This window comes from Coenobita brevimanus, chromosome 82, assembly GCF_032717465.1.
Source record: "Coenobita brevimanus isolate Jiangsu-jjx chromosome 82, ASM3271746v2, whole genome shotgun sequence".
NCBI classification, from domain to species: domain Eukaryota; kingdom Metazoa; phylum Arthropoda; class Malacostraca; order Decapoda; family Coenobitidae; genus Coenobita; species Coenobita brevimanus.
Genome location: NC_137035.1, coordinates 8,254,420 through 8,278,853, shown reverse-complemented (window position 1 = coordinate 8,278,853; position 24,434 = coordinate 8,254,420). Strand labels below are relative to the sequence as shown.

General features: G+C 42.8%; 1 protein-coding gene across 1 annotated transcript in view; it reads right to left on the bottom strand.

Annotated features, from left to right (window-relative positions):
- Positions 1–3,178: 3,178 nt before the first annotated feature.
- Positions 3,179–24,434, bottom strand: part of LOC145409678 (uncharacterized) — a 631,921-nt gene continuing 610,665 nt past the window's right edge. Inside the window, exons 30-31 of the mRNA XM_080280029.1 lie at positions 7,413–7,557; positions 3,179–3,321 (exon numbers count right to left, since the gene is read on the bottom strand). Of these exons, the coding sequence (XP_080136155.1) occupies positions 3,272–3,321; positions 7,413–7,557 (195 nt within the window). The 3' untranslated portion in view covers positions 3,179–3,271. The remainder of the gene's footprint in view (positions 3,322–7,412; positions 7,558–24,434) is intronic.

Genomic DNA, 24,434 nt, shown 5'->3' with positions numbered 1-24,434 from the left:
GTGGACCTTGCAAGAGGGAACAAGTCAAGAGTGAGAGCAGTGGAAATGAGTTACCTGAGAGGTGCATGTGGAGTGACGTGGAGGGACAGGTTGACAAATGAAGAAGTGAAAGAACATTGTGGGGTGGATGTGGATGTGGTTGAGATTAGGAGAAATACACTGAGGTTGTTTGGACATGTGGAGAGAATGGAGAATGAAAGACTGACTAAAAGGGTGTATGTAGGTGAGGTGGAGGGAGGGAGAGGGAGGGGTAGACCGAGCATGAGATGGAGGGATGGAGCTGAGAGGTATATGAGGGAGGGGGGGGTGAGTTGGGGGGAGGGTAGTCAAATGGTGGGTGACAGAGCGACTTGGAGGCGTTTTGTCTGCAACCACCCTTTGCAGGATTAGGGCGTCGGGCTATAGATAGATAGATAGATTCCTCCACTTCTCTCATATATTCTGCCTTTTTTTCTTCCTCTTGTAACCTTTCCACTCTCCTTGGATATACTCCTTCCTCCCATCTTTCCCTTCTTCTATTTCTTCATTTTACTTGGACCCTGATTCTGACCAACACTTGGTGGTGGTCAGAAAGTTCACTCCCCCAACTTCTATATGCTCTTGCATCCATTACACATCTTCGCATCCTCTCATCCACACACACATAATCAATCATTGCCTTCCTTTCATTCAGTTCACCATCCACCATTCTCATTACTCGCCATGTATTCCTGTGGATTATTTTGTGCCTGAAGAGAGTATTGGCTATCACGAACCCCCTCCCAGCACAAATGTCCACTAACGCACTGTCATTCTCATCTATCTCAGCAGGCACACCCCATTCACCAACTACTCCATCCACCTTCACATTCCCTACTTTACCATTGATATCACCAATCAAAAACACTCTCTCATTCCTCTCAAACTTTTTCATGCACACTTCCACATTTGTCCAGAACTCTGCTCACTCTGCTTGCACGATCTTGTGTTGGTGCATACACGCACACAATCGCCCACATTTGTAGTCCAATTTTCAATCTTACCCACACAATTCTTCAGCCTACTGATCCATACTCTCTTATATTCTCCTTCCATCTGTTACTCACTACTATACAGTGCTCGTCAAAATTATCGAGCACCTACCGCCGGGCGAGCAATACTTATGGCCAAAAAAGATTCACTCATTTTTGGTAGTAAAAACTGAGCCACAAGTTTGCGGCGCTAGCATGACGTCACAGTAGCCTGAGGCCTTCCGACGCACTGGTTGGTTCCCGCCTCAGTTGCCCACGGGCTGCCTAAGAGAGAGGAAGTCCGCCATGTCTCCCTCTCTTTTTGCACCCTTTTTTACCGAGTGTCCCACAGATCATTGCTCTAAAGGAGGCAGGCCACCAAACAAAGGAAATTAGTGAATTGGTTGGTGTGGCTCGATCGACAGTGGTGCACCTGGTTTTGAGTGGAAAACAGTGGTGAGGTTCCCACAAAGAAACCGTGGTCTGGTAGGCCTAGGAAAACTTCCCCAAGGTCTGTTAATGTTTTAAAACGGAAGTGGAGTTTAATCCTCGTGTGAGTGCAAGGAAAATAAAGGAGAGCAACCCGGAAGTGTTTGGTGAGGTGTCTGTGCGCACAGTGTTTCGTAGGGTCCGTGAACTTGGTTGCACAAGTCACAGGCCTGTGAGAAAGCCTCTTCTCTCTAGCAGCCAGCGACTTCGTAGGCTTGCCTTTGCTAACAAATACCTTAATTGGGGTGAGGAGCAATGGTTGTCAGTGTTGTGGTCTGATGAGGCAACGTTTAGTGTCACCTATAACAGAGGAGCACGTGTGTACCGGCGCAAAGGTAGTGACCCACTTGGCCCACGGTATGTTGAAAGCACAGTTAAACATCCTGATTCACTCATGGTATGGGGTTGTTTCTCTGGTCAAGGTTTGGGGAAGCTTGTTGTGCTTCCCAAGAACATTAGAGTGAATCAGGATGTTTACCTGGAGCTTCTGTGTGATCATTTACCAGACTCCTTCGAGCTCACAGGTGCACGAGTGTTTACAAGACGGTGCACCTGCTCACAAGGCCAAATCGGTCACCAATTGGCTTCGTGATTGCGAGGTATCATTCATGAAAGACTGGCCAGGAAATAGCCCAGACCTCAACCCGATTGAAAACCTCTGGTACCTTGTAAAGAAGAATCTCCAATGGAAGGACGTGAGCTCTCTGACTAAGCTGGAAGCCACCATTTGTGACTCCTGGGACAAAATACCCCTCCAGCACCTGAGGAACCTCGCCCTTTCACTTCCAAGATGTCTCAGGTCCGTGAAGAAACGTAAAGGATACTCTATGAAGCACTAAAGGTAAATAAAATGCATTATTTATATGTTTTTTCAATGTTGAAAGGTTTGTTTCGTAGGAGGGACGCAGGGCGCTCGATACTTCTGACGAGCACTGTACACATTCCTTCTTTTGCCCTCTCATTCTCATGTACTCCTGCAAATATACCCGATCCATACTCCCATTCTCTCATACTTTCACCTCACAATTTAGTTTCAGTTAATCTACATACATCCACTTTCGCACCCTCAATCACCTGGACAATCTCTCTCTCTTTCACCTCATCATTTGCACCTCTTACATTCCACATTGCCATTCGTATCATGTCCTTTGTTTACTCGTCATCTTTTGGTCAGTCCTGGTCCGAGGCTTCTTGTTAGTATTTTTAGTTACAGTAGAACCCCCATCAACCGGCACTAATGGGAATTTGAAAGTGCCGGTTAAGTATTTCTACCGGATCTATGAGAACTACTCCTGTGGGTAGGTTATTTAAGCATTTTTTAGCACCCTACTGTATACCAAACACTCCATGGCGCCGTCCTACCACATATTTCTAACGAGTTGAATGTTTGTATCACCTGGTATACCCAATACTTGTTGCTCAGATTCGGGTATGTAACTATATTATTTCATTATTCTTAGCGCTGAGAAAAGTCATTAACCTCTATCAAAAGGTAGGTCTGGAATAAATAAATGTTCACATGCTGCAGCACACTATTTATTTAAAGTAATAAATGAAAGAATTCACAGACATGGCTCATAAAATACTGTATATTTCTGAAGCTTAAACACACGTTGTCCGATTGTTGCCAGGCGAATGCATGTTTTTCCGTGCTAATGACTCATAAACATTTATTTCTTAATTATCCCTGCTAGCTGGAACACACGTTGTCTGAATGTGTCAAGAGTACCATAATAAAATACGGAAGGACCTCTGCTGGCTGGAACACACGTTCGAATGTTGTCAGGAGAAGGTTATGCATTTTTTGTGACTGTTGTCCGTCTCCCCGCACCCTTCCTCATTCCTAAGAAGACCATTGAATGAAAACTTTAATTAAGCATTCCACTTTGCAGTTGGTATCCCGCCTCATACTGAGAATTTTCAAGCACAGTCATATGCTAGCTGAACTACAAAACCAATACATTAAGATAAATGATGTTTCTGTTGGCAAGTGACTTTGGTAACTTAAGCTGGCGGAAGTAAAAATGACTAGGGAAACAGTGTGTTAGTCTAATCTTTTTTTGAGCAAGAAACCTGGTAAGAATAACGATAATATATAATGCAACTCCCCAGCCTACTGATAAAATATTGTGTATGTACACACTCATCCTTACAAACATTGTTAGAGTCGAAGGACAGCTGGATGGTCATCCTCCACATCCACAGCTGATGTGGATGGAACTGGTTCTGGCTGCCGCGGCAGTTTTGATGACTGCTGTGCAGCTCTCTGGAACATCGTTCTAATGCCACTTTGTTTACTTTTCTAGTGCCTCTCAGTAATCATCTGGTTATTCAGTTGGTGCAGAAACATTATGGATTGTGAGGAAAAAAACGGTTTCGTCTCGGCAAACTTGATGACGGTGTTCACTGCATTTATTCCCTCACTCCATGAAATTTTAGTCTCTTCAGGCTCTTCCTCGTCACTTTCTTGGTCCTTGGTGTTTTCTTTTCCTCTGTTCATCACTACATCTATTATTTGCTCGGTGCTGAAATTATGGGTGACAGGAATATTTTCATCAACTTTCAACCACTCCCTAACTTCTTCCTGGGGAACAATGTGGCCTGCCAAGTCGCATACCTCCTGCTGAAGATCCTCACTCGATGTTTTTTTCGGTCAGGAAGCCCTCAAATTGTTCGTCATCGTCAGAGCTTTCTGATTCAATCATAACCCTAGGGCACATGTTGTGCCATCACCTACTGAGGGTTTGTTTCTTCACATTTTTCCACGCGACTGCCAGAGTGTAAACAGCTTCTCTTAAGTTAAACTCCTTTTGAAACTCACCAATTTTCCCATCAGCATTTAGGACTTTAAGCATAAAGTCCCCCTTGTACAACATCTTGATGTTTTGAATGACACCCTGGTCCATGGGTTGAACAAGGCTGGTAATATTGGGGGGCATGAACACTGCAAAAATGTTACCATTTACAAGCTGATCAGCTGGGGGGTGCGCTCGGCAGTTATCAAGCACAAGCACCACTTTACTGTCCTCTGGCTTACCAGTTTTCTTAAGATGGTTCTTAACACTTGGAACAAACACATGGTGAAACCACCAAAGAAAAATTTCACAGTCCATCCAGGCATTATTCTGTGCTTTGTAATAAACTGGCAAATCAGATAACCCTTTAAAACACCATGGCTTGCCATACTTGCCAATAACCACCAGTTTGAGTTTGTGTGTACCGGCCACATTTGCACAGACAAGCACAGTCACTCTATCCTTATTTTGTTTGAATGCACGTGCAACTTTCTCATGGCCACATGCAAGAGTTGATGTTGGTAAGCATCGCCACATCAGCCCAGTTTCATCGGTGTTATATATTAGTTCTGCAGTCAATCCGTGTTCAGAAACAAGGGCACTAAATTTGCTTACAAATTCGTCTGCAGAGACTGTGTCGGCAGACTTCTGTTCCCCCGAGATATCCAGCTGCCTTATTCTGTGACGAATTTCGAAGCGACTTAACCAAACGCTTGAAAAGACACACTTCTCTTCTATGTTCATTTTTTCATGAAATTCTTTTGCTTTTTCAATCAACAGAGGACCCGAAATGCACGCGCCCTCAGACCTCATTGTCTGGAACCACTCATACAAAACATGATCGAGGTCCTCTAACTTTGCTGTGCGCAATGTTCGTCGCTTTTCAATGCCATCAGATGTTTTAGTTTTCATGAAAAATTCTTTCAGTTTCTGCAACTGTGCTTTGATATCGTAAACGGTGGATGAACCGATGTTGTACTCTTTCATCAACACACTGCGTTTCACACCACTTTCATATTTCTTACATATCTCTAGTTTCTGTTTTAGAGTTAACACCACCCTTTTTCTCTTGTTAGAATCGTCCTTAGGCATTGTTGGATGATTCTGTGATAGACTTTTCTTGTAAAAGCGGCACAAAACACAGAGATAGTAGCGGAGCGGCAGCAGTGACCTAGTCAGCTCGGCGACAGTGCAAACAAAGGTCGCGCTGCTTTGTACTGTACAAGGTCATCCATGTATGGGGCCATCCACCTAGCGCAACCTAGAACCACCTACCCAGTACAGACTAGAACCATCAACCTGGCGCAACCATAGAAGCGCGCTGACGAATGAGGATATAAAGGAGCGTTGTGGTGTGGATGTGGATGTGATAGGAAGAGTTATGAGGAACACACTGAGGTGGTTTGGCCATGTGGAGAGGATGGAGAGTGAAAGACTGACGAAGAGAGTGTATGTGAGTGAGGTGGAGGGGGGAAGAGGGAGGGGGAGGCCGATGATGTGATGGAGGGATGGGGTGGAGAGGTATATGAGAAAGGAGGGTGTGAGTTGGGAGCAGGGCAGTGAAATGGCAGGGGACAGGGCGACTTGGAGGCGATTTGTTTGTGCCCATCCCAAACGGGATTGAGGCGTCTGGCAATAGTTAGACAGATTTTTTTCACAAGTCAAACATTTTTATACACTCTGAATTTGCCAGTTTTTTAAAACTGCCAGTTTTTTAACTTCCGGATGAATGGGGTTCTACTGTAGTTGTTTTCTGGGGAGGGGCACTAACCTTCCACCAACCCACTTGCTGTCACATAGGGAGCACATGTCAGAAGGTTATAAGGTTACCACCCAGCGTTGTCAATGATTTCCTGGTTTACAGGAAATCATTTGGCTTGCCACTCGATGTAGAGCTACCCTAAAAACAGGGTACCACTACACTAAGTGGGTGGATGATGGGCACCCCCACCTACCAAATAGTACTGTGTGGAATATTAAATTAAATGATACTTTTTTGTGTGTGAAACACTGAAACTTGTGACCTGGAAATCAAATCAACCTTATGCAACCATCATCCCTTTTTTAGGCCTCTGCACAGCTGACTGAACCAAGATGCCCGCCCAGTATTTATGCTGGGTGTGATCATTGTCGTTCATTTTATCTGGTGTGTGACAGACCACTGAAACATCACTGCTGTCATCAAATAACAGGACAAATACTTAATTAATTGTACAGTGTGTGATATTTGGTAATGTGATGCCGTACCTTCCTTGTGATTTGGTCATCCATCCCTCCAACTGTTCTCCATCCTGGGGGGCTGGGGACACTTGGTGATGACTTATACCTGCATAGGACAAACTACCAGCGGGTGGCAGAGTTTTTTTTTTTTTGTGTGTGTGTGTGGGGGGGGGGGCATTTTTGGATTCGTGGTCAAGGCCACCCTCCTTAACCCCACTGAATCAGTTATACTGACCTTGTTTTGCAGTAATTTGTTATGCAACAGATCTTCAATTGACACAACCCTATTGCATAATGAGGCTGCACTGTACTCCTCTACTTATGTAGAGGAGTACAATGCAGCCTCGTTATGCAATAGGGCTGCGTCGGATATGGAAAAACTAATTTCCAGATAAAAACATAAAAACAGGAATTCTACTTATTTAAAATGCATGCTAAGTCCTATTTGGTTAGCCATGCACCAGGTGGCATCTTTGCTATTCCTGCCTCTCAGTTTGTTTTGCCAGTACACATGCAGTTTTGTTGTAGCAGAAGGCACATGATAGTGTTTTTCATTATTTTGACCCTCAGCATGTCTCAAAAATGGAAGAGTGGTGATGGTGGCGAGAGCAGCAGCAAAAAATGACACACTATAACGATGGAAATAAAAGTTGACATCATTAAGAAGGGAGAGAGGAGAGAGAATGAGTGATGTGACATGTATGTTTGGTCTGACTCCCTCCACTGTGGAAACTCCAAGAGTAAATACAGACTTATGTAAAAATCTGACTTACATAAGGGCTATAGGAACCAATTAATTATGTAAGCTGAGGAGTAGTTGTATGTACTGTATGAGAGTATATTAACATGTACAGGTTGTAGGTTAAGCCAGTCACTGTGAAGCCTCCTACGCCAACCTGAACATGAACCACTGACTCACTTCTAAAGAGGCGTTGATGTTGTGGGTTGTGGGTAAAAACATGCTTCAACACATCTAGCACAGCATCATAGTCTTGGTCCCTCTTATAACTCTTTACTGCTGCTGAGAATGCACTGTATTTCTCTTGACTCAGGCAAGATTTGACCTGTGGGGAGAAGGAGATATTACTTATTAGCTTAAGTTGCATTAAAAAAAAAAAAAAAATTCTCATGAGGTTATGTTATAATATATCTATTTATAGGTGCAGGAGAAGAAGATCTTGATGTGGTGGGACAGACGTAACTGGATGGCTCCACTGTCCAGTTATAGAAACAAAACTCCCTCTCTATTCCCCAAAGAAGATGGTGGACCACAGAAGTGCAACTTCAGTCTGCAGTTCACTGGGTTCATGTTCAGATGAGCATGAGAACACAAACAACAAATATTTATCAACAGCCAAAAACCTTAATATGCCTTGTCCTCTCTTCATCCTACACTACTTTCATTCACATACCTTTCTGCCCATCCTTCCATGTCATCTATGATCTGGCCCCCCCTCCCTCTCCACCTCCACCTCATTAGTCTTATACACACCCTCCTGATCAAGCTCTCTCCTATTCAACAGACTAACATGGAGAAGCCTATGCAGTAATCCTTGATATTTCTAGAGCTTCTAACAGAGCGTGGCACATTTTCCCTTGCTATGGTCAATCATCTTTTGTTCCACTGATTTCCTCATATCTCATTCCACTGATTTCCTCATATCTCAGTGACAGAAAGATACAAGTAGATGATATATGTTTCAATTTCCACTCGATTAATGCAGGCAAGCCACAATGATCAGTCCTGGCTCCAACCCTATTCTTAATTCATATTAATGATCTCTTATCCATAACCTATAAACCCATTCACTAAAATGCAGATGACTCAGCACTTCAAAGTTCCTTCACACTTAAACACCCTTTCATAAAGTTTAATATATGTGACTCACAACTTAGTACAGCATTCTCCATAAATTAAGACATCATCTAAGATCACTGAATGGAGACAAAATAACACTGTCTTATTTAATGCTTGGAAAACCACATATAAACAATTTACAGTAAACTCTCAATTATCCGCCGTTGCAATATATGGCCCAATGCAATATCCAGCACTTCTATCTCAGCTCTATTAATCCTCTAGTTAGCAATTGACACAGGCTGCGTCCAACCATGAGCAAGTACTGTACCTGAGACACAGTCCTGGGCACCCAAGGCCACTCAGTGAGAGACACCCATCACCACACTATTCTCACTCACATGATAGTTCATAAACAATTCATCCTCCTGCCCTTATTTATGCTTCGATAAGAGTAATTATTTTCTGCCGTAATCCTGAATAAATGTACTTGTTTATGGTGTTGTAAAAAGGATCAGCTGAATGTCAATTATGCCTTAATTTTTTTTTTTTTAAATCAGACTTATCAGTTTCTTCAAACAGTAATATAATTTTTATGGTAAATGTTACTGAGAAAAAGTTATAGGGAATTTATTTGGCTAAATTTTGGTGTATAAAGATTTACTGTAGATCAATAAGGGCCAATTTTATGGAGCTCAAAAGGAAATTATCTTACGCTTGAGCAAGGCCTGTAGCACAATGACAGGGACAGTGGGGAATCGCTGGATGTGGAGTGGGTTGAGTGCAGCGGAGGAAAACATGGGGACGCAAGTAGTGTTTTGTTCTCGTCAAATGGAAATGAGTGCTTGAAATTTGCACCGCACCCATACACAACAAAGGGTTAAAGCAATATCCAGCATGATTATGCAATATATAATTTAATCCCGAAATGGGATATAACCAGCGGTTCCATGCAATACCCAACGCCGAAACTCATAAGCGGCAGCCAACTCACGCTGTATTACTATATTACTGAACTGTATCATTACTATATTATATTTTATGATTTGTTTTCATCTTTACTCATGGGAAAAATTTTAGGAGTAAGGGTCGGATCAAGAAGGATAGTAACACAATACAGTAGATGCTCGATTTAACCCGTACAATCCCGCCATCAGCATGGTGCTAACAGTACAAATTGTCTCAAGTAATCCCAGCAACATGACAGTGCCAACAGCAAAATTCGAGCATTGTAGCTCGTCTCTAACTGCTTCAATCTAGCTAATTTTTTGCTAAAGAGTAGCTTAATGTATTGGCAACACTGTGCACAAGCACTTGTAGCACTGAGTTTGGTTCTGCATGGCTGGTTAACATCAGTGTGACACTGTCCGTCACAGTGTTAGAATGGCGCAGGAGTCATGTCATTTTTCCGTCTCATTGGGTTGCAGAAGGTGGTTGAAACTGTCACATGGACCCTCTGTCCCTTCATTTAGTGATTCTATAGAAGAGGAAGACCTGGATGACTCTTCTGGGGAGGAATATAAGCCAGTGGACAAGGATATTGAGAATGGGGATTCCCCCATTCTCCCCCCCCCCCGTTCTTTTTAATCCCGCCCAGCTGGGTGGGAAAACATAGCTCATGGCTTGCGAAACTGGGCTAGAAACACGATGGATGGCCATCCTGCACTTATTTCTCCTATAAGGAGTATTTTTTTTTTTGCTTTTCCTTGATTTATATGTCCTTTTGGATTGTTTTATGCAATAAAATTTTTTCCCATTTTTGGTCTGGGATTGGGTGGGTATAAAATTGCAAAAATGCCTGGTATGGTACAGGTTAACAAACACTGATGTAGCAGTAGCCTGACATAATCAAATTATTTTTTCCCAGTATTTTTGCCCCGTCTAACAGAGAATGTCCATTAAATCAAACATAATTCCATTAGGGAAATTCTGTACACAATAATGCATTTCTGGGGGTACTGATCATGGGTTCAAACTGCTGTGTGTTGCACTGAGAGTTAGCACAGTTTGCTAGGTTTGGGTTGCCTTCAAGGAATTAGCGGAAAATGGCTCAAAATACAGGAAAATTTTCCTTTATATTGAGCCTTGGTTATGGAACTCAATTTAGCTGAAAATTTGAGATGACAGAAGAGGGGATGGCTGAATTAGTTCATTAAATCAAGCATCTACTCTATCTGGCTCAATGCCAAATGTTGAACCAATGAGGGGAACTATGCAATATTCGGCGTTTCACTTTACTCGGCACAGGGCTTGGCTGAATTACGCAAAATAATTGAGAGTTTACTGTACTACTACAGTCATCCCCCACTATTCGCAGGGGTTAGGTACTGGAACCCCCCACAAACTGGTAAAATCTGCGAATCCGCACTGTCTGCAAAAATCATAGGTTTTACCCCATTACCTACAGATCCATTATGAGACACGTAAATGCAATTTATGGCATATTAATACTTCATAAAAAGACATTACAGGATGATACACAAGCCTTTCTGGGTGCAGAGCATTGTACTCACACATGAGATGATGACAATGAGTTTGCCATGCAGTTCATGACGGATGATGAATCCTGAATATTCTGTACTGCACTGCAGGATGAGCTCTAGCTGAACAAAAAATCTTACGAACCACTATGAACAGCTGATGCTCTGGGAGAAGCAGGAAATATCTTCCTGTGAATTTTTAAAACAATTTTCCAGAAATATCCGCGAATATGCAAACCCGCCAATAGCAGGGGCTGACTATAGACGGATGTTGCCCAATTCCTATATTATCTTCAATGCTACTAGTATTCCTATCTCTAAAAAATGCTCAATGTTTCACTGAATAATACCCTCAGCCTGACCTCTCTTATTACAGCACTTGCATTAATTACTTCAAAGAAACTTGGATTATTGTACAGAATCCATAAGTTCTTCACTGACGAGCAGTTCGCTATAATTTACAAGTGTCATGTGCACTCTCTGCTGCAATATTACTCACCCTTGTGGAGTGGATGTAGAGAGGTTGCACTAAAACTATCATCTTGTGGAGTGGATATGGAGAGGTTGCATTAAAACTACCTGTTTACTGCCAGACGCCATAATCCTGTAAGAGGTGGCCATTTGACTTTGAGTTACTTGTTTTATAGGGAGAAGCACTAACCCTCCACCAAAAAGCTTGTTGACACTAAAAAAAAAAAAAAAGGACAAAATTCAGAGCAAATCTGTAAGAATTATTAATAACCCTTCAATTACAAATGAAGTGCCAACCCTACAAGTAAGAAAGAATATTGCTTCCTTTGCATTATTTCAGGGATGATTATTTGGGTGTGGATGACAGGATGAGGTGTGTAATGGATATAAGAGCATACAGAAGTTGGGGGAGTGGACTTTTAGACCACCACTTGGTGGTGGTCAAAGTCCAAATGAAATGGAGAAATAGAAGAAGGGATGGACAGGAGGAAGTAGTTCATACAAGGAGTGTGGAAAGGTTACAAGAGGATGGAAAAATGGCAGAAAATAGGAGGGATGTGGAGGGGCAATTAGGTAAATATGGATTGGAGCAGATGGGGGACATGGAAGGTGTATGCAAGATATTCACAGAAGAAATCTGTGCAGCATGTGAGGTGGTGTGTGCAGTGAAGCGAAGATGAAAGGGGGTGCAGGGAACAGCATGGTGGAAGGCTGAGGCACAGAAGAAGAAAGCACATAGTGAGTGGATGAGAAACAGGGGCATGGAAGAAGTTGAGAGAAATTAGAGTTATATGTAGAGAGCAAGAGAGAGGTGAAAAGATTAGTAAGAGAGAGTAAGAAGAGAGTGGATGAGGAATTTAGAAGGAATTTGAGTGTAAACTGGAGGAAATGTATGAAAATGTTCTGGAAAGAGGTAAAGAGACTTAGACAGGGTGCCAGCTGGGGAGTGAAAGATAACAACAGTAGATTACTAGTGGAGAAGGGAGAAAAAGTGAGCAGATGGAGAGAACACTTTATGGAACTGTTGAACATAGTGAATGAAAGTAATGAAAGTGTAAGTGGATGAGGCATGGATAGGAGACAGAGGGATGTGAGAAGAGAGGAAGATATCAGTAGGATGGAAGTTGTGGAAGCAATAAAGAGTGTTAAAATGGGGAAAGCCCCAGGAATTGATGGAGTATGTGGTGAAATGCTGAAGCATGGGGGAGAGATAGTAGTAGAATGGATATGGAAGATTTGCAGATTGGCCTTGGAGGAAGGTAGAGTCCAAGAGGATTGGAAGTCAGGTATAATTCTTCCCCTTTACAAAGGAAAAGTGGAAAAAGAAATACCTGGTAATCATAGGGGCATTTGTTCTCTTAGTGTAACAGGAAAAGTATACAGTGGGATACTTATTGACAGAGTTAGGGAAATAACAGGGAAGAACAGGGAGGTTTTAGGAAGGGAAGAGGTTGTGTACATCAGATATTCATTCTTAGATCTTTAGTGGAAAAGTTTCTAAGGAAGAGAAAGAAGTTGTAAGGTGGCCTTCATGGATTTGGAGAAAGCATATGACATGGTGGATAGACAAGGATTGTGGAAAGTATTATGAATATATGGAGCAGATGGAAGTTGCTGAATGCTGTGAAGAGCATGTATGAAGGTGCTAGGGCTGCAGTGTGTGTGGATGGTGAAATGAGTGAATTTTTCTATTTGAAGGTTGGACTGAAACAGGGATATGTCAAGTCTCCATGGCTGTTTGGTCTGTATATGGATGGGGTTATAAATGAGATACAAGATAGGACAGTTGGAGCAGCCCTAGTATGAGAGGGCAGTGTTTGGAAACTCCCTGTACTGTTGTTTGCAGATGATACTGTGTTGTGAAGTGAAGACAGGGGAGCTGCAAGGCTTGGTGGAAAAGTCTGGGAAAGTGTGTAAGAAACATAATCTACAGGTGAATGTAGGGAAGAGTAAAGTTATGGTCTTCGAGAGAAGTGAAGGCAGTGAGTGTACACTGAGGTTGGATGAGGAGGAAATGGAAAATGTGAGTGCGTTTAAGTATTTGGGTTGTGTGATGAGTAAGGAAAAAAGTATAGAGGGTGAGGTGCTTGAAAGGGTACAACAGAGACTAAAGGTTGCTGGTTCCTTGAAAGCAGTGATAAGAAACAGGGAAGTGAGCATGTATGTGAAAAAGTTACTACATGACAGTATTGTGTTACCAACGCTAACATATGGAAGTGAAGCTTGGACCTTGCTGGAAGGACAGAAGTCAAGAGTGAGAGAAGTGGAAATGAGTTATTTGAGAGGAGCCTGTGGAGTCACATGGAGAGACAGACTGACAAATAAGGAAGTGAAGGAGTGTTGCAGTGTGGATGTGGATGTGATAGGAAGCGTTAGGAGAAACACACTGAGGTGGTTTGGTCATGTGGACAGGATGGAGAGTGAGACTGACAAGGAGAGTATTGAGTGAGGAGGAGGGGGGAAGAGGGAGGGGGAGGCCACAGATGTGATGGAAAGATGGAATGGAGAGGTATATGAGAAAGGGGGGTGTAAGCTGGGAGCAGGGCAATGAAATGGCTGGGGACAGGGTGATATGGAGGTGATATGATTGTGGCCACCCCTTACAGGATTAAGGCATCTGGCAATAGATACAGAAGAACAGACTTTTATAGGAAATGCTCAGATGAAGTTCCATTCATTATGCCACCTCTTCACACCTTCCCCCATGCTACATGGGTATCTGGTAGCACTCATGATTGAACTGTCACACTGTGATATTGAAGAACTTCTGCATATCACAATTCTTTTATTCTCTGAACTGCATCTCTTAGGAACTCACTTCCCCAGAATGGTTTGCCAGCAAACTTCAACCAGCAGCAATTAAAGTCTGCCTGTTACAGATTTTTTTTGTGAATGGAGGACACCTACAATCAAGTGTATGAATTTTTTTCCTTCTGTTCATCTTCTGTATATATATATATATATTAAAAAAAAGGAAAAAAAAGAAAAAAAAAAAAGGGGGGGGGGGGGCTTCACAGGGTAAAATAATTTCACTCATATATTGTACCTCTCTATCCCATCCACCTATCTTATCCTCAGTCTCTCCCTCTCTCCACTTCTTGAATATTCACTCTCCAAGTCAATCTCTCACTCTCCATGGCCAAACTAACACCTCCTTTATATACAGGTATACATCCGAAAGCACTAATTTCTTCCCCCCTTGTAGCTGGAGTCGCTGCCAGTGACGACTGGGCAATTGAACACCCCACACACACCACCCATACCCGAACCCCAATGTAAACGTTGTTGGATAGATGTAGAACAGCCTAAGCTGGTGATGTTACAATGTGTCAATATTGTTTTTACAGACATCCAGAACCAGTAGGGGTAAGTATGTAAAGGCATTTAATGTGTAATATTGCTCTGTTATCCACAACATACCGTATTTTAGGGCAGAAAAGGCACACTTTTTTTTCCAAAAAAATGTCCCAGAAAATCACCCTGCACCTTATATGCTCAAGGTCAGGCTTTGGGTAGGCTTGGGCTACTGGCAAGTGGTAGTTTCAGTGCTGCAGTAGGCCTACTGGTACCGTAAATGAACTCCAAATACCATCCTTACAAAAGTGCTTCCCAAATTTCTTTAGAATGATTAGCAACTAAATATTATAAATTACAAATATAGTTATACACGTGTATTTATAGTAATAAATTACAAATATAGTTATTCAGTACATTACAGTAATCCCTCCACTATCCAATGTAATAGAGCCAAAGACATGCCCAGAAAGTGGTCCTGTCTGGATAGTGGGCCCTAGCCTCCTGGACTTGTATTTATGGACCCTAACTCAGCAAAGCACCTATACAACTCCCTCTGGACATGCATAGCATCTATTTAAGACCCAAATCACACCAATAAGGGACAAAAGACAGAAATAAATGCAAAAGAACCACAAAATGAGGTTTGAGAGGTGAGTTTATACAATATTAAACATTCTGGGTACTTACAACAAGTCCCTGGCTCCTGGACTGGTACTTATGAACCCTAACCCAGCCTAATTTTGAAAGCCACCTAAATAACTCCCTACCGGACATGCATAGCACATATTTAAACCTATTTAAGACCCTATTCACACCAATAATGGACATAAAGCATGAAATAAATGAATAGGAACCAAAGAATGAGGAATTAGAAGTGACTGTACCTCATCCAGGGTAATTACAGCATGTTTGTGGCTGCCTTTTGTAAGGTTTTGGCAGTGGTGAAAATGCTCTTGAAGCACATACAGTAATCCACTGTTGTGCTGCACTTACAGTTATAACTGTTTAACACTGCACATTGTTAACTGCACCAGGGCACTTCCAACTGCCATTTGCACTCCACAGTTAATCCTTTGCACTCTAAATTCTAATTTCTTAACAACGCACAACATTGTAAATTCCCGTGTGGTCTAGTGGCGAGGTATTGCAGTTTATTCACTGTTTATTCACAAAAAAAATGAGCACGTGTGGCTCCCATTACAAAACGCTACCACTCACGATCGAAGTTAGGCAATAACTGTTTCGGTGTTGGTGTGTGAGGGGGAAACAGAGTTGCCAGATCGCAACGGCCAAATTGCCAAACTCCTCAATTTTCATTACCAAATTTAACTTTTCATTACCAAATTCATAATGCTAGCATTTATTCTTCACTAATTATATATACAAGTGGAAATACATGTAATCACTCTTTGTATAATTAACAGCATGTTGGTTATTTTCACGCTATGTATGTTAGCAGATTAATCAGAGAGAGCAAACAATCCACCATCTCCATCCTGTGTATCCTCATACATGTGAAAAATCCGTTTGGAAATGCATTACTCTGATTCATTACCAAACAAATTTTTCATGACCAAATTGGCCCACATTTGGTAATGAAAAATACCAAATGGCAACCCTGACAGGGGAGGGGGGAGGAAGGAGGGGGGGAGGGTCTGTGGTGTAACTGCTGTTCGACGCCGCGCAGCAATTTCAAATTATGGATGGGAAAAAATTCGGATTTGGGGGGGATTTTTTTCTTTTTTTGGCCATTTCTGGGTTCCGAAGGTCCAGGCCCACAATGTCCGGTAAGTGGGGATGTCCGGAAAGTGGGCGTCCGGATAGTACAGGGATTACTGTATAAGCAAACCTGTGTCCACATCAGCTGTGCACTGTTTTTAGTTTACATCCATCCATCCATCCATCATCCAATCCTACGTTGCCCCATGAGGAGCGTAGGAGCCCGGGGCTAGGCAGTTGGTCCTGACATTAAAGATGAGAGTGAAAATCTTTTCATATTTCCTCATGTTTTATAAATTTTAATAACAACTCACTGGGTTATAGTCACAATAAAATAAAAAGAAAACAAAATAAAATAAAATATCTGCTCATACTATAAATATGATCTTTATTGTTCTGTGTTGATTGTGTTTACTGGCAGTTCATTATAATAAAAGATGTATTGTAATCCTCACAAGTTTGAGGAAAAATAACAATAAAAAATACAGACATTTAAACAAACATATTTCAGTCACTATGACTGCTTAATAAACTAAATATTCAGCAGTATTTTTTCGTTACTCTAAGTTCTGACGACTCCACAACTTGCACCGCCATGTTTGTTTACAAGCGATCAGGTGATGGTGTATGCTGCTTAAGCTGTGATGATAGCTTTGTATTAATGGTGGTAGTTGGTAGTGTCAGCAGTGAAGGTTGATAATATTAATGGTGATGATTGATAATTTTAGGGTTGCTGATTCATAGTGGTTAGAGTTATTAACGATGGCCAATAATGGTGATAGTGGAGGTCAGTGGTGACATTTGGTAGTGTTAAGGTAAGTACTGACTTTGCCTATCAGTCTAAATTTTCATGATTCCTGTACATGAAAATTTTAAAACCAGCACATGAATGGTTATGTGAGACATTCAGCAAGGGGGTCTGGGGTTAGCTGCATTTTTTAACTTTTTCCCAGATTAGGCCTGCCAAAATTGGGATATGCCCTATAAGCTTGTGCGCCTCATATGCCCGAAAATACCGTAATTGTATGGATATGAGGAAGGCATGAAAGTGAAACAAGACCTACATTGTACTGTGTGTTAATTATACCTACATCCTATATTATAGTGTTCCATGAAGGTATAGTACAGTAAACCACATCTGTTGAAAGATATGGTGACTTTTCATAGCCATCCACACTCCCACCTCCACCACCCTTCTCTCTGAGCTCCTGTTCCAACACACGCCTCTATTACCCTCTCATCCCCCACTCCTACCCTTTGTTAACCAACATAAACTAAGATGATGATGATGAAATGATCTGTCAGGTATTGATCTAATTATATTATCATACATCTCCGTATTAACCCCTATGCGTCAGGTGATGTGTATAGCTTTCATGATTCGGGGCGCGGAGTGCCGCTGGTTGATGGGATTAGCAGCAAGCATCTTCCCGCCACCCTCTGAACTCGCAATCATTTTTTATGACACCCATTGGGTAGGTAGGTCCTCCAGGTACCCCAGTGATGAGCGGCTCAGTCCGATTCCGTCCCACCACGTGTGGGGCTTATTGCATCATCGACCTCTGCGAAAATTCTGCCCTTAGTGCCAGGGAAAGGGCTCAGTGACAGTGCCATTGGTTGTGCCTTGGACGACACCATGCCCTCATGGACACTTAGAGAAAGTATTTCTTCCAAGGAGAGAAGATACCACACGGAGAGTGAACTCTCTTGCCCTCCAACCCCTTCCCACTCTCAGATGCCTGAAAAGGCTCTCAAACTCCTACAGAAGGATGGCAGGGCCTTTGACAGTGACGAGCTCACTGAGGAGGTTGATGAAGATGACCCAGCACACCAGGTAGGTGAGTGTGGAGTTGGCAGTCATCTGGGAAATAAACGCTGACGAGCCATCTCACTGCCACTCTTGTCGCCTGCTCGCCACCATCTCACCCTCGAATGTCCACCTTCGTCTCAGCCGAGTAATTCAAGGGCAAAATCACCAAAACCGGGAGTAGAATTTTCCACACGGGCCTCACGTGGTGTGACTCAGCAGGAAGCGTCTCCCCAAGGGAAGGCCCGTGTCAGGTTAGTCATCATTCCCATACTCCCCCGCCTCCTACACCTCGCCCTCTCCTTCCCCCTCACCTCCTGCCCATGGGATTGCATGTGGCCATGCATGGGGGGCATGCACGCATGCAGAAAAAATGTGCTGCACATGGCAAATGGCTCATTTTACCAGGTGTGGGTAGAGTGGATATGTTTGTTTGGGAGGAAGGAGCAAGATTTGAGCCCTCTGTGCTAGTGTTTGATGAGGATGGTGCAGGTGTACAGGATGAAGAGCTTCCCCCAAGGCCCTGGACTATTAGTAACATTTTCAGAGCAATATTCACAACCACGATCTTGCAATACCTGGTAGATGAAATTATTTTCAACCAGGGTATGAATGTGTGGTGGCCGGAGGTGGTTGCCAGCAAAAGCACGCACATGAGGGACTGGCAACGTGTGGAGGTTGGGGAGTTGTTTGTGTGGTTAGCGCTTTTTTTTTTTTTTTTTTTTTTTTAATGCGAGGAAGAAGGAACCAAAGGCCATGAGCCTGCAGTAACAGTTCCCTCCAAGAGAAAAACAAAATACAATAGAGAGCCAAATTCAAGATCCGATCATTTTGAGATGCCTGGACACACTACGTTTGAAAGACTGGAGATCATAGGCAGCAGGAAATACAGACAGAGGGAGACAGTTCCAGAGCTGACCTGTTGCATAAATGAAAGACTGGGAGTAACGGTTAACTCTTGCATTAGAGAGTTGGACAGAAAAGGGATGAGAGTTTGCTGCCAGACGGGTGCTACGCGCCCGTCGTAGAGGTGGAGGAATGCAAGCAGACAGTTCAGAGGAGCAGTGACCATTAAAGTAGCGATAGAAAAGAGATAAAGATGCAACAGTGCGGCGAAGAGACAGAGGTTGAAGGGAGTCAGTAAGAGGAGGAGAGTTAATGAGACGAAAAGCCTTTGACTCCACCCTATTGAGAAGAGCTGTATAAGGGGAGCCTCCCCACACATGAGAGTTGTACTCCACACAGGGGCGGATAAAACCCCTGTATAGAGTCAACAATTGTGCAGGGGTAAAGAAAGAGCGGAGTCGGCTTAGCACACCCAATCTCTTGGAAGCAGATTTTACAAGAGATGTAATATAATCTTTCCAAGATAAGTCCCGAGTAAATGAAACCCCAAGCATGTTCAAGGATGATGCAGGATTAAGCTGAATATTATTAAACATTAGTGGGTATACCTGTGGAAGACTTTGTCGGGTTGATAGGTGTAAGAACTGAGTCTTAGATGCATTAAAGACAACCATATTATTTTTACCTCAGTCAGAGATATGAGCCAAGTCAGACATTAGGTGTGCCATAGCCTCATCCCTTGTTTCTTGAAGTAACTGTTGAGATGGGCGTTGCGGGAACTGAATGGAAAGGTGAAGGGTGGAGTCATCAGCGTATGAGTGGATAGGGTTAGATGTACAGCTTAGAAGATCATTGATGAATAAAAGGAAGAGAGTTGGTGATAGGACAGAGCCCTGAGGAACACCACTGTTGATAGATCTAGGAGAAGAACGATGGCCGTCTACAACAGCGGCTATAGAACGACCAGAAAGGAAGCTAGCGATGAAGGCACAGATAGAAGGATAGAAACCGTAGGAGGGCAGTTTGGAAATTAAAGATTTATGCCTGACTCGATCGAAAGCCTTTGAGATGTCAAGTGCAATGGCAAAGCTTTCGCCAAAGTCCCGAAAGGAGGATGACCAGGAGTCTGAAAGGTAGGTGAGAAGATCGCCAGTGGAGCGTCCCTGACGGAACCCATACTGACGATCGGAAAGAAGGTTGTGATAGGAAAGATGCCTTAAAATTTTTCTATTAAGAATTGACTCGAAAACTTTTGAAATACAGGACGTTAAAGCAATTGGACGATAGTTGGAGGGTTGAGAGTGGTCACCCTTCTTTGGGACTGGCTGAATGAGAGCAAACTTCCAGCAAGAAAGAAAGGTACAAGTTGACAGACAAAGGCGAAATAGTTTGCCTAGGCAGGGTGTAAGCACAGAAGCACAGTTCTTGAGAACAACAGGAGGGACCCCATCAGGCCCATATGCCTTGTAAGTACTGAGGCCAGTGATGGCAGAAAATACATCAACTGAAGAAATTTTAATGTCAGCCATGAGGAAGTCAGAGAGGGGAAGTGATGGAGGAACAGCACCGGAATCGTCTAAGGTTGAATTGGAGGAGAAAGTCTGTGCGAAGAGATCTGCTTTATCAGTAGAAGAAATAGCTACAGAACCATCAGAGTAGAAAAGAGGAGGGAAGGATGATGAGGTAAAGTTGTTAGAAAGATTTTTGGCAAGGTGTCAGAAGGAGCGGGAAGAATTCGAGTTGGAGAGTTCAGAGCATTTGGTATGGATGAAATTATTTTCAGTAGAGCGAAGAACAGACTTAGCACGATTCCGGGCAGAAACGTAAAGATTATGTGATTCAGGGGTGGGTTGGCTCCAGTACCTTTTGTAGGCCTTCTCCTTGTTGCGGACAGCATTAGAACAAGCGTGATTAAACCAAGGCTTTCTTGCATTAGTCAAAGGATATGAGAAAGGAATGTATGCTTCCATGCCCGAGAGAATAACCTCCGTAATGCGCAAGGCACACTCAGATGGCTCACGGCCATGGAAGCAATAATCATTCCAGGGAAAATCAAAGAAGTACTGCATGAGGGCCTCCCAGTCCGCGGCTCCAAAATGCCACAGACGACGTTTCCCTGGAGGGTCCACAGGCCGTACCGGAGTGATAGGACAGGTTAAGGTAATAAGGTTGTGATCGGAGGAGCCCAACGGAGAGAAAAGATTAACAGAGTAAGCAGAAGGATTAGTTGTGAGGAAGAGGTCAAGTATGTTGGAGCTCTCTCCAAGGCGGTCAGGGATACGGGTAGGGTGCTGTACAAGCTGCTCTAGGTCGTTAAGGATAGAAAAGATGTAGGCTTGTTCACCAGGTGGATCCGTGAAAGGAGAGGAGAGCCAAAGGTGGTGGTGAACATTGAAATCTCCAAGAATGGAGATTTCAGAGAAAGGAGAAATGGACAGAATGTGTTCCATCGTAGAAGTAAGATAGTCGAAGAATTTTTGATAGTCAGTAGAATTAGGGGATAAGTAAACAGCACAGATATATTTAGTCAGAGAATGACAGGAAAGCCGAAGCCAGAGTGTGGAGAATTCAGAAGAATCAAGTTCAAGAACACGAGAGCAAGATAAGTCATTGCGTATGTATACACAACAGCCACCTTTGGCTTTGAAATGAGTATAGAGAAAGTAGGAGGATACAGAAAAGGGTTTGCTGTCAGTTGCCTCAGAGAGCTGAGTCTCCGTTAGAAAAAGAAGGTGAGGTTTAAAGGAGGAGAGGTGGTACTCAACAGAGCGAAAGTTAGAAGAAAGGCCACGAATGTTGCAGAAATGAAGAAGAAGAATGTCAGACAGTGGTTCCAGGCACCTTGAGTCGTCACCGGGAGAGGGGCAGATGGCGGGGGCATTTATGGTTCCCCCCCCTGGGGACTCCGAGGCTGGGTGAATTGACGCCATTTTTGGTGAATTTTGAATAGGAAGTGTAGTGTGTACTGTGCATGTAGTTTGGTGAAGACAGTTAGAGCATGCTGGCCTACTCTCTGTGTAAACTGAGACACTGAAAAAGTTCAGCAAAGGGGGATGGTCAGGAACTAGTCCTGAGGGCTGATGAAACGGGAGCTCCAGCACTCCCTGTCATCAGCTTTCCATCCACCTCGGGAGTACTGCCCTGCTCGACTGGTGCTACAGTCTACTCCTCTACCACGTTGATGGCGCATGTATGAAAACATGTGCTCCATGGCTACTGGTCGGCGGATGAACTTGTGCGTACACCTGTCTTCAGTAAGTACAATATATAGCCTGTGCCAGGTACCTGGCCATCCTAAGGCTCCTCCATTTCAATAGAAATTATGGGCCTGTACCAAACAACAGGTTGTGAAAAATTAGACCCACCATTACAATGCTCGAGAAGCCATTTTCCAGGGTTCTTCGTCCGTTTCAGAAAATGGTAATTGACGAGTCGCTGGTGTTATTCTGGGGAAGGTTGGCGTTTATTCAGTATGCGCTGTCCAAGCATCACCGCTTTGGGCTGAAATTCTTTGTCCTTTGCAACCGCAAAACTGGATATGTGCTCGATGTGACAGTTTATTTGGCTACTGATGCAGATATACCTACTGACGATCCTCACGGTTTCTCGGCATCAGTCGTCAAAGTGCTGATGGAAAGGTATTTTAACATGCACCACATTCTGTACACCGATAATTATTACGTGACCCTGGCATTGACCAAGTATTTGCTTGAACACGGTACTCGGTCCTGTGGAACGGTCTGGGAACAGAAAGAATTTCTCTGTATTCCCAGGAAGATGTGACAACATGTTAGCCTTTCTCTGGTACAGTAAAAGTCCATTAATCCAAATGGAAGGACCGAGAATCATTCGGATTATCAGATTTTTCGTATTTTTGGGTGGGACCGCTAAGACACTTAAAATCATGTTTAAACTTAAATTTTACCGAATGCATCACTTTTCATTCATTTATAATACAATATGGCACATATTAACGTGACCTTACATACTACACCAATTTTTTTTACTTAATAATGTATTACTGAAGACACGAAACTGTAATTGGTAAATTAAGAGATGTTATGGGTTGTTTAACTCACCAGTAATGCGTGATGTTGAAAACAGCAGTTGCAGGTAGGCAAATCCAATTAGAGTAAGTCCAGAGTTAATAATAAAATGCACGTATTGTAAAAGCACAAAAAATTAATATGTATTATTGTGGAAAATTCCTTAAACCTACGGTACGCCGTCAGACAATTTGCCATCAAAACATGGACGATTCCCCACCAGGACAATTCCCCGTCAATCTATAAATATACCTATTACTGAGTAATTGATACTTTCATAACTCAATTTTCAGTCTTTGTTCATTCAATAGTGCAGGCATTGGATATCATTTATAAGTTGCACTTTTTGACAATAATTAACTTGTTTCTACCTCACTGTAGTTGACTTTGAATTATATGCTAGCATCACCCATTGTTGTCTTCATTAATTTCCATTGGTACTACAACATCCTGGGTGTATTTTAAAATGACGTTGATGAGGTACAAGTACTCAAAAACTAGTGTACTTGCTAAATAAAGTGATATGTGGTGGTGACCATCATTCACTCACTTGATGTAGTGCTGCCTACTTCTTCCTTCACCTTTATTGCTCTTTTTTCTGTCTGTCCCCTCTCTTCCTATTTCTCACCATCATCCACTCACTTGTGCCGCTTACTTCTACCTTCACCATTATCACTCTTTTTCTGTGTCTGCCCTCTTCTCTTCTTATTTCTCCCATCATTCCTGTCACATTTTATTACTCCTCTTTCCATCTCAGATAGCTTTACATTGAGTGACAAGCCTAATGGTTTCTTGTATGCCAGGAAATCATTTACAACGCTGGGCGGCAACCATATAACCAACCCATACGTGTTCCCTACGTGTCAGCAAATGGGTTGGCAGAGGGTTAGTGCACCTCCCCATAAAACAATTAACTCAAAGACTAATGGCCACCCCTTACGGGATTATGGCATCTGGCAATAGACAGATAGATAGTAAATAAACGACGGGGAATCATCCTGACGGTGACTTGTCTTGTTACTGTTGTGACAGCGAACTGACGATAGCAAATTGTCCCAAAACCATACAAAAGCAGTCGGTTGTTTACGAGGAGTTGCCAATCCATGCATTACCTGATCCATGACCACACCGCTTGGCACTTCAGCGCATTTGGCACCCAGTTTGAATTTTTTAATTTTGATTTTTTTTTACTTTTGGAGTCTTTGGCAACCTTCTTCAAAAATTCGGATTATTGGGATTTTTGGATTATTGGTGTTCGGATTAATGGACTTTTACATTATTACCAAGATGTGACAACATATTAGCTCTTCTCTGGTATGACACGAGACGAGCTAACATGTTGTCAACAGTACGTAAGGGTCTGTTTGAAGAAACGGGAAAAACAAACTACACGACCAGGGAACCTGTGTTGAACCCTGATGCTGTCAACGATTATAATATTAACATGCGGCTCGTTGATAAACTGGACATGCAAACC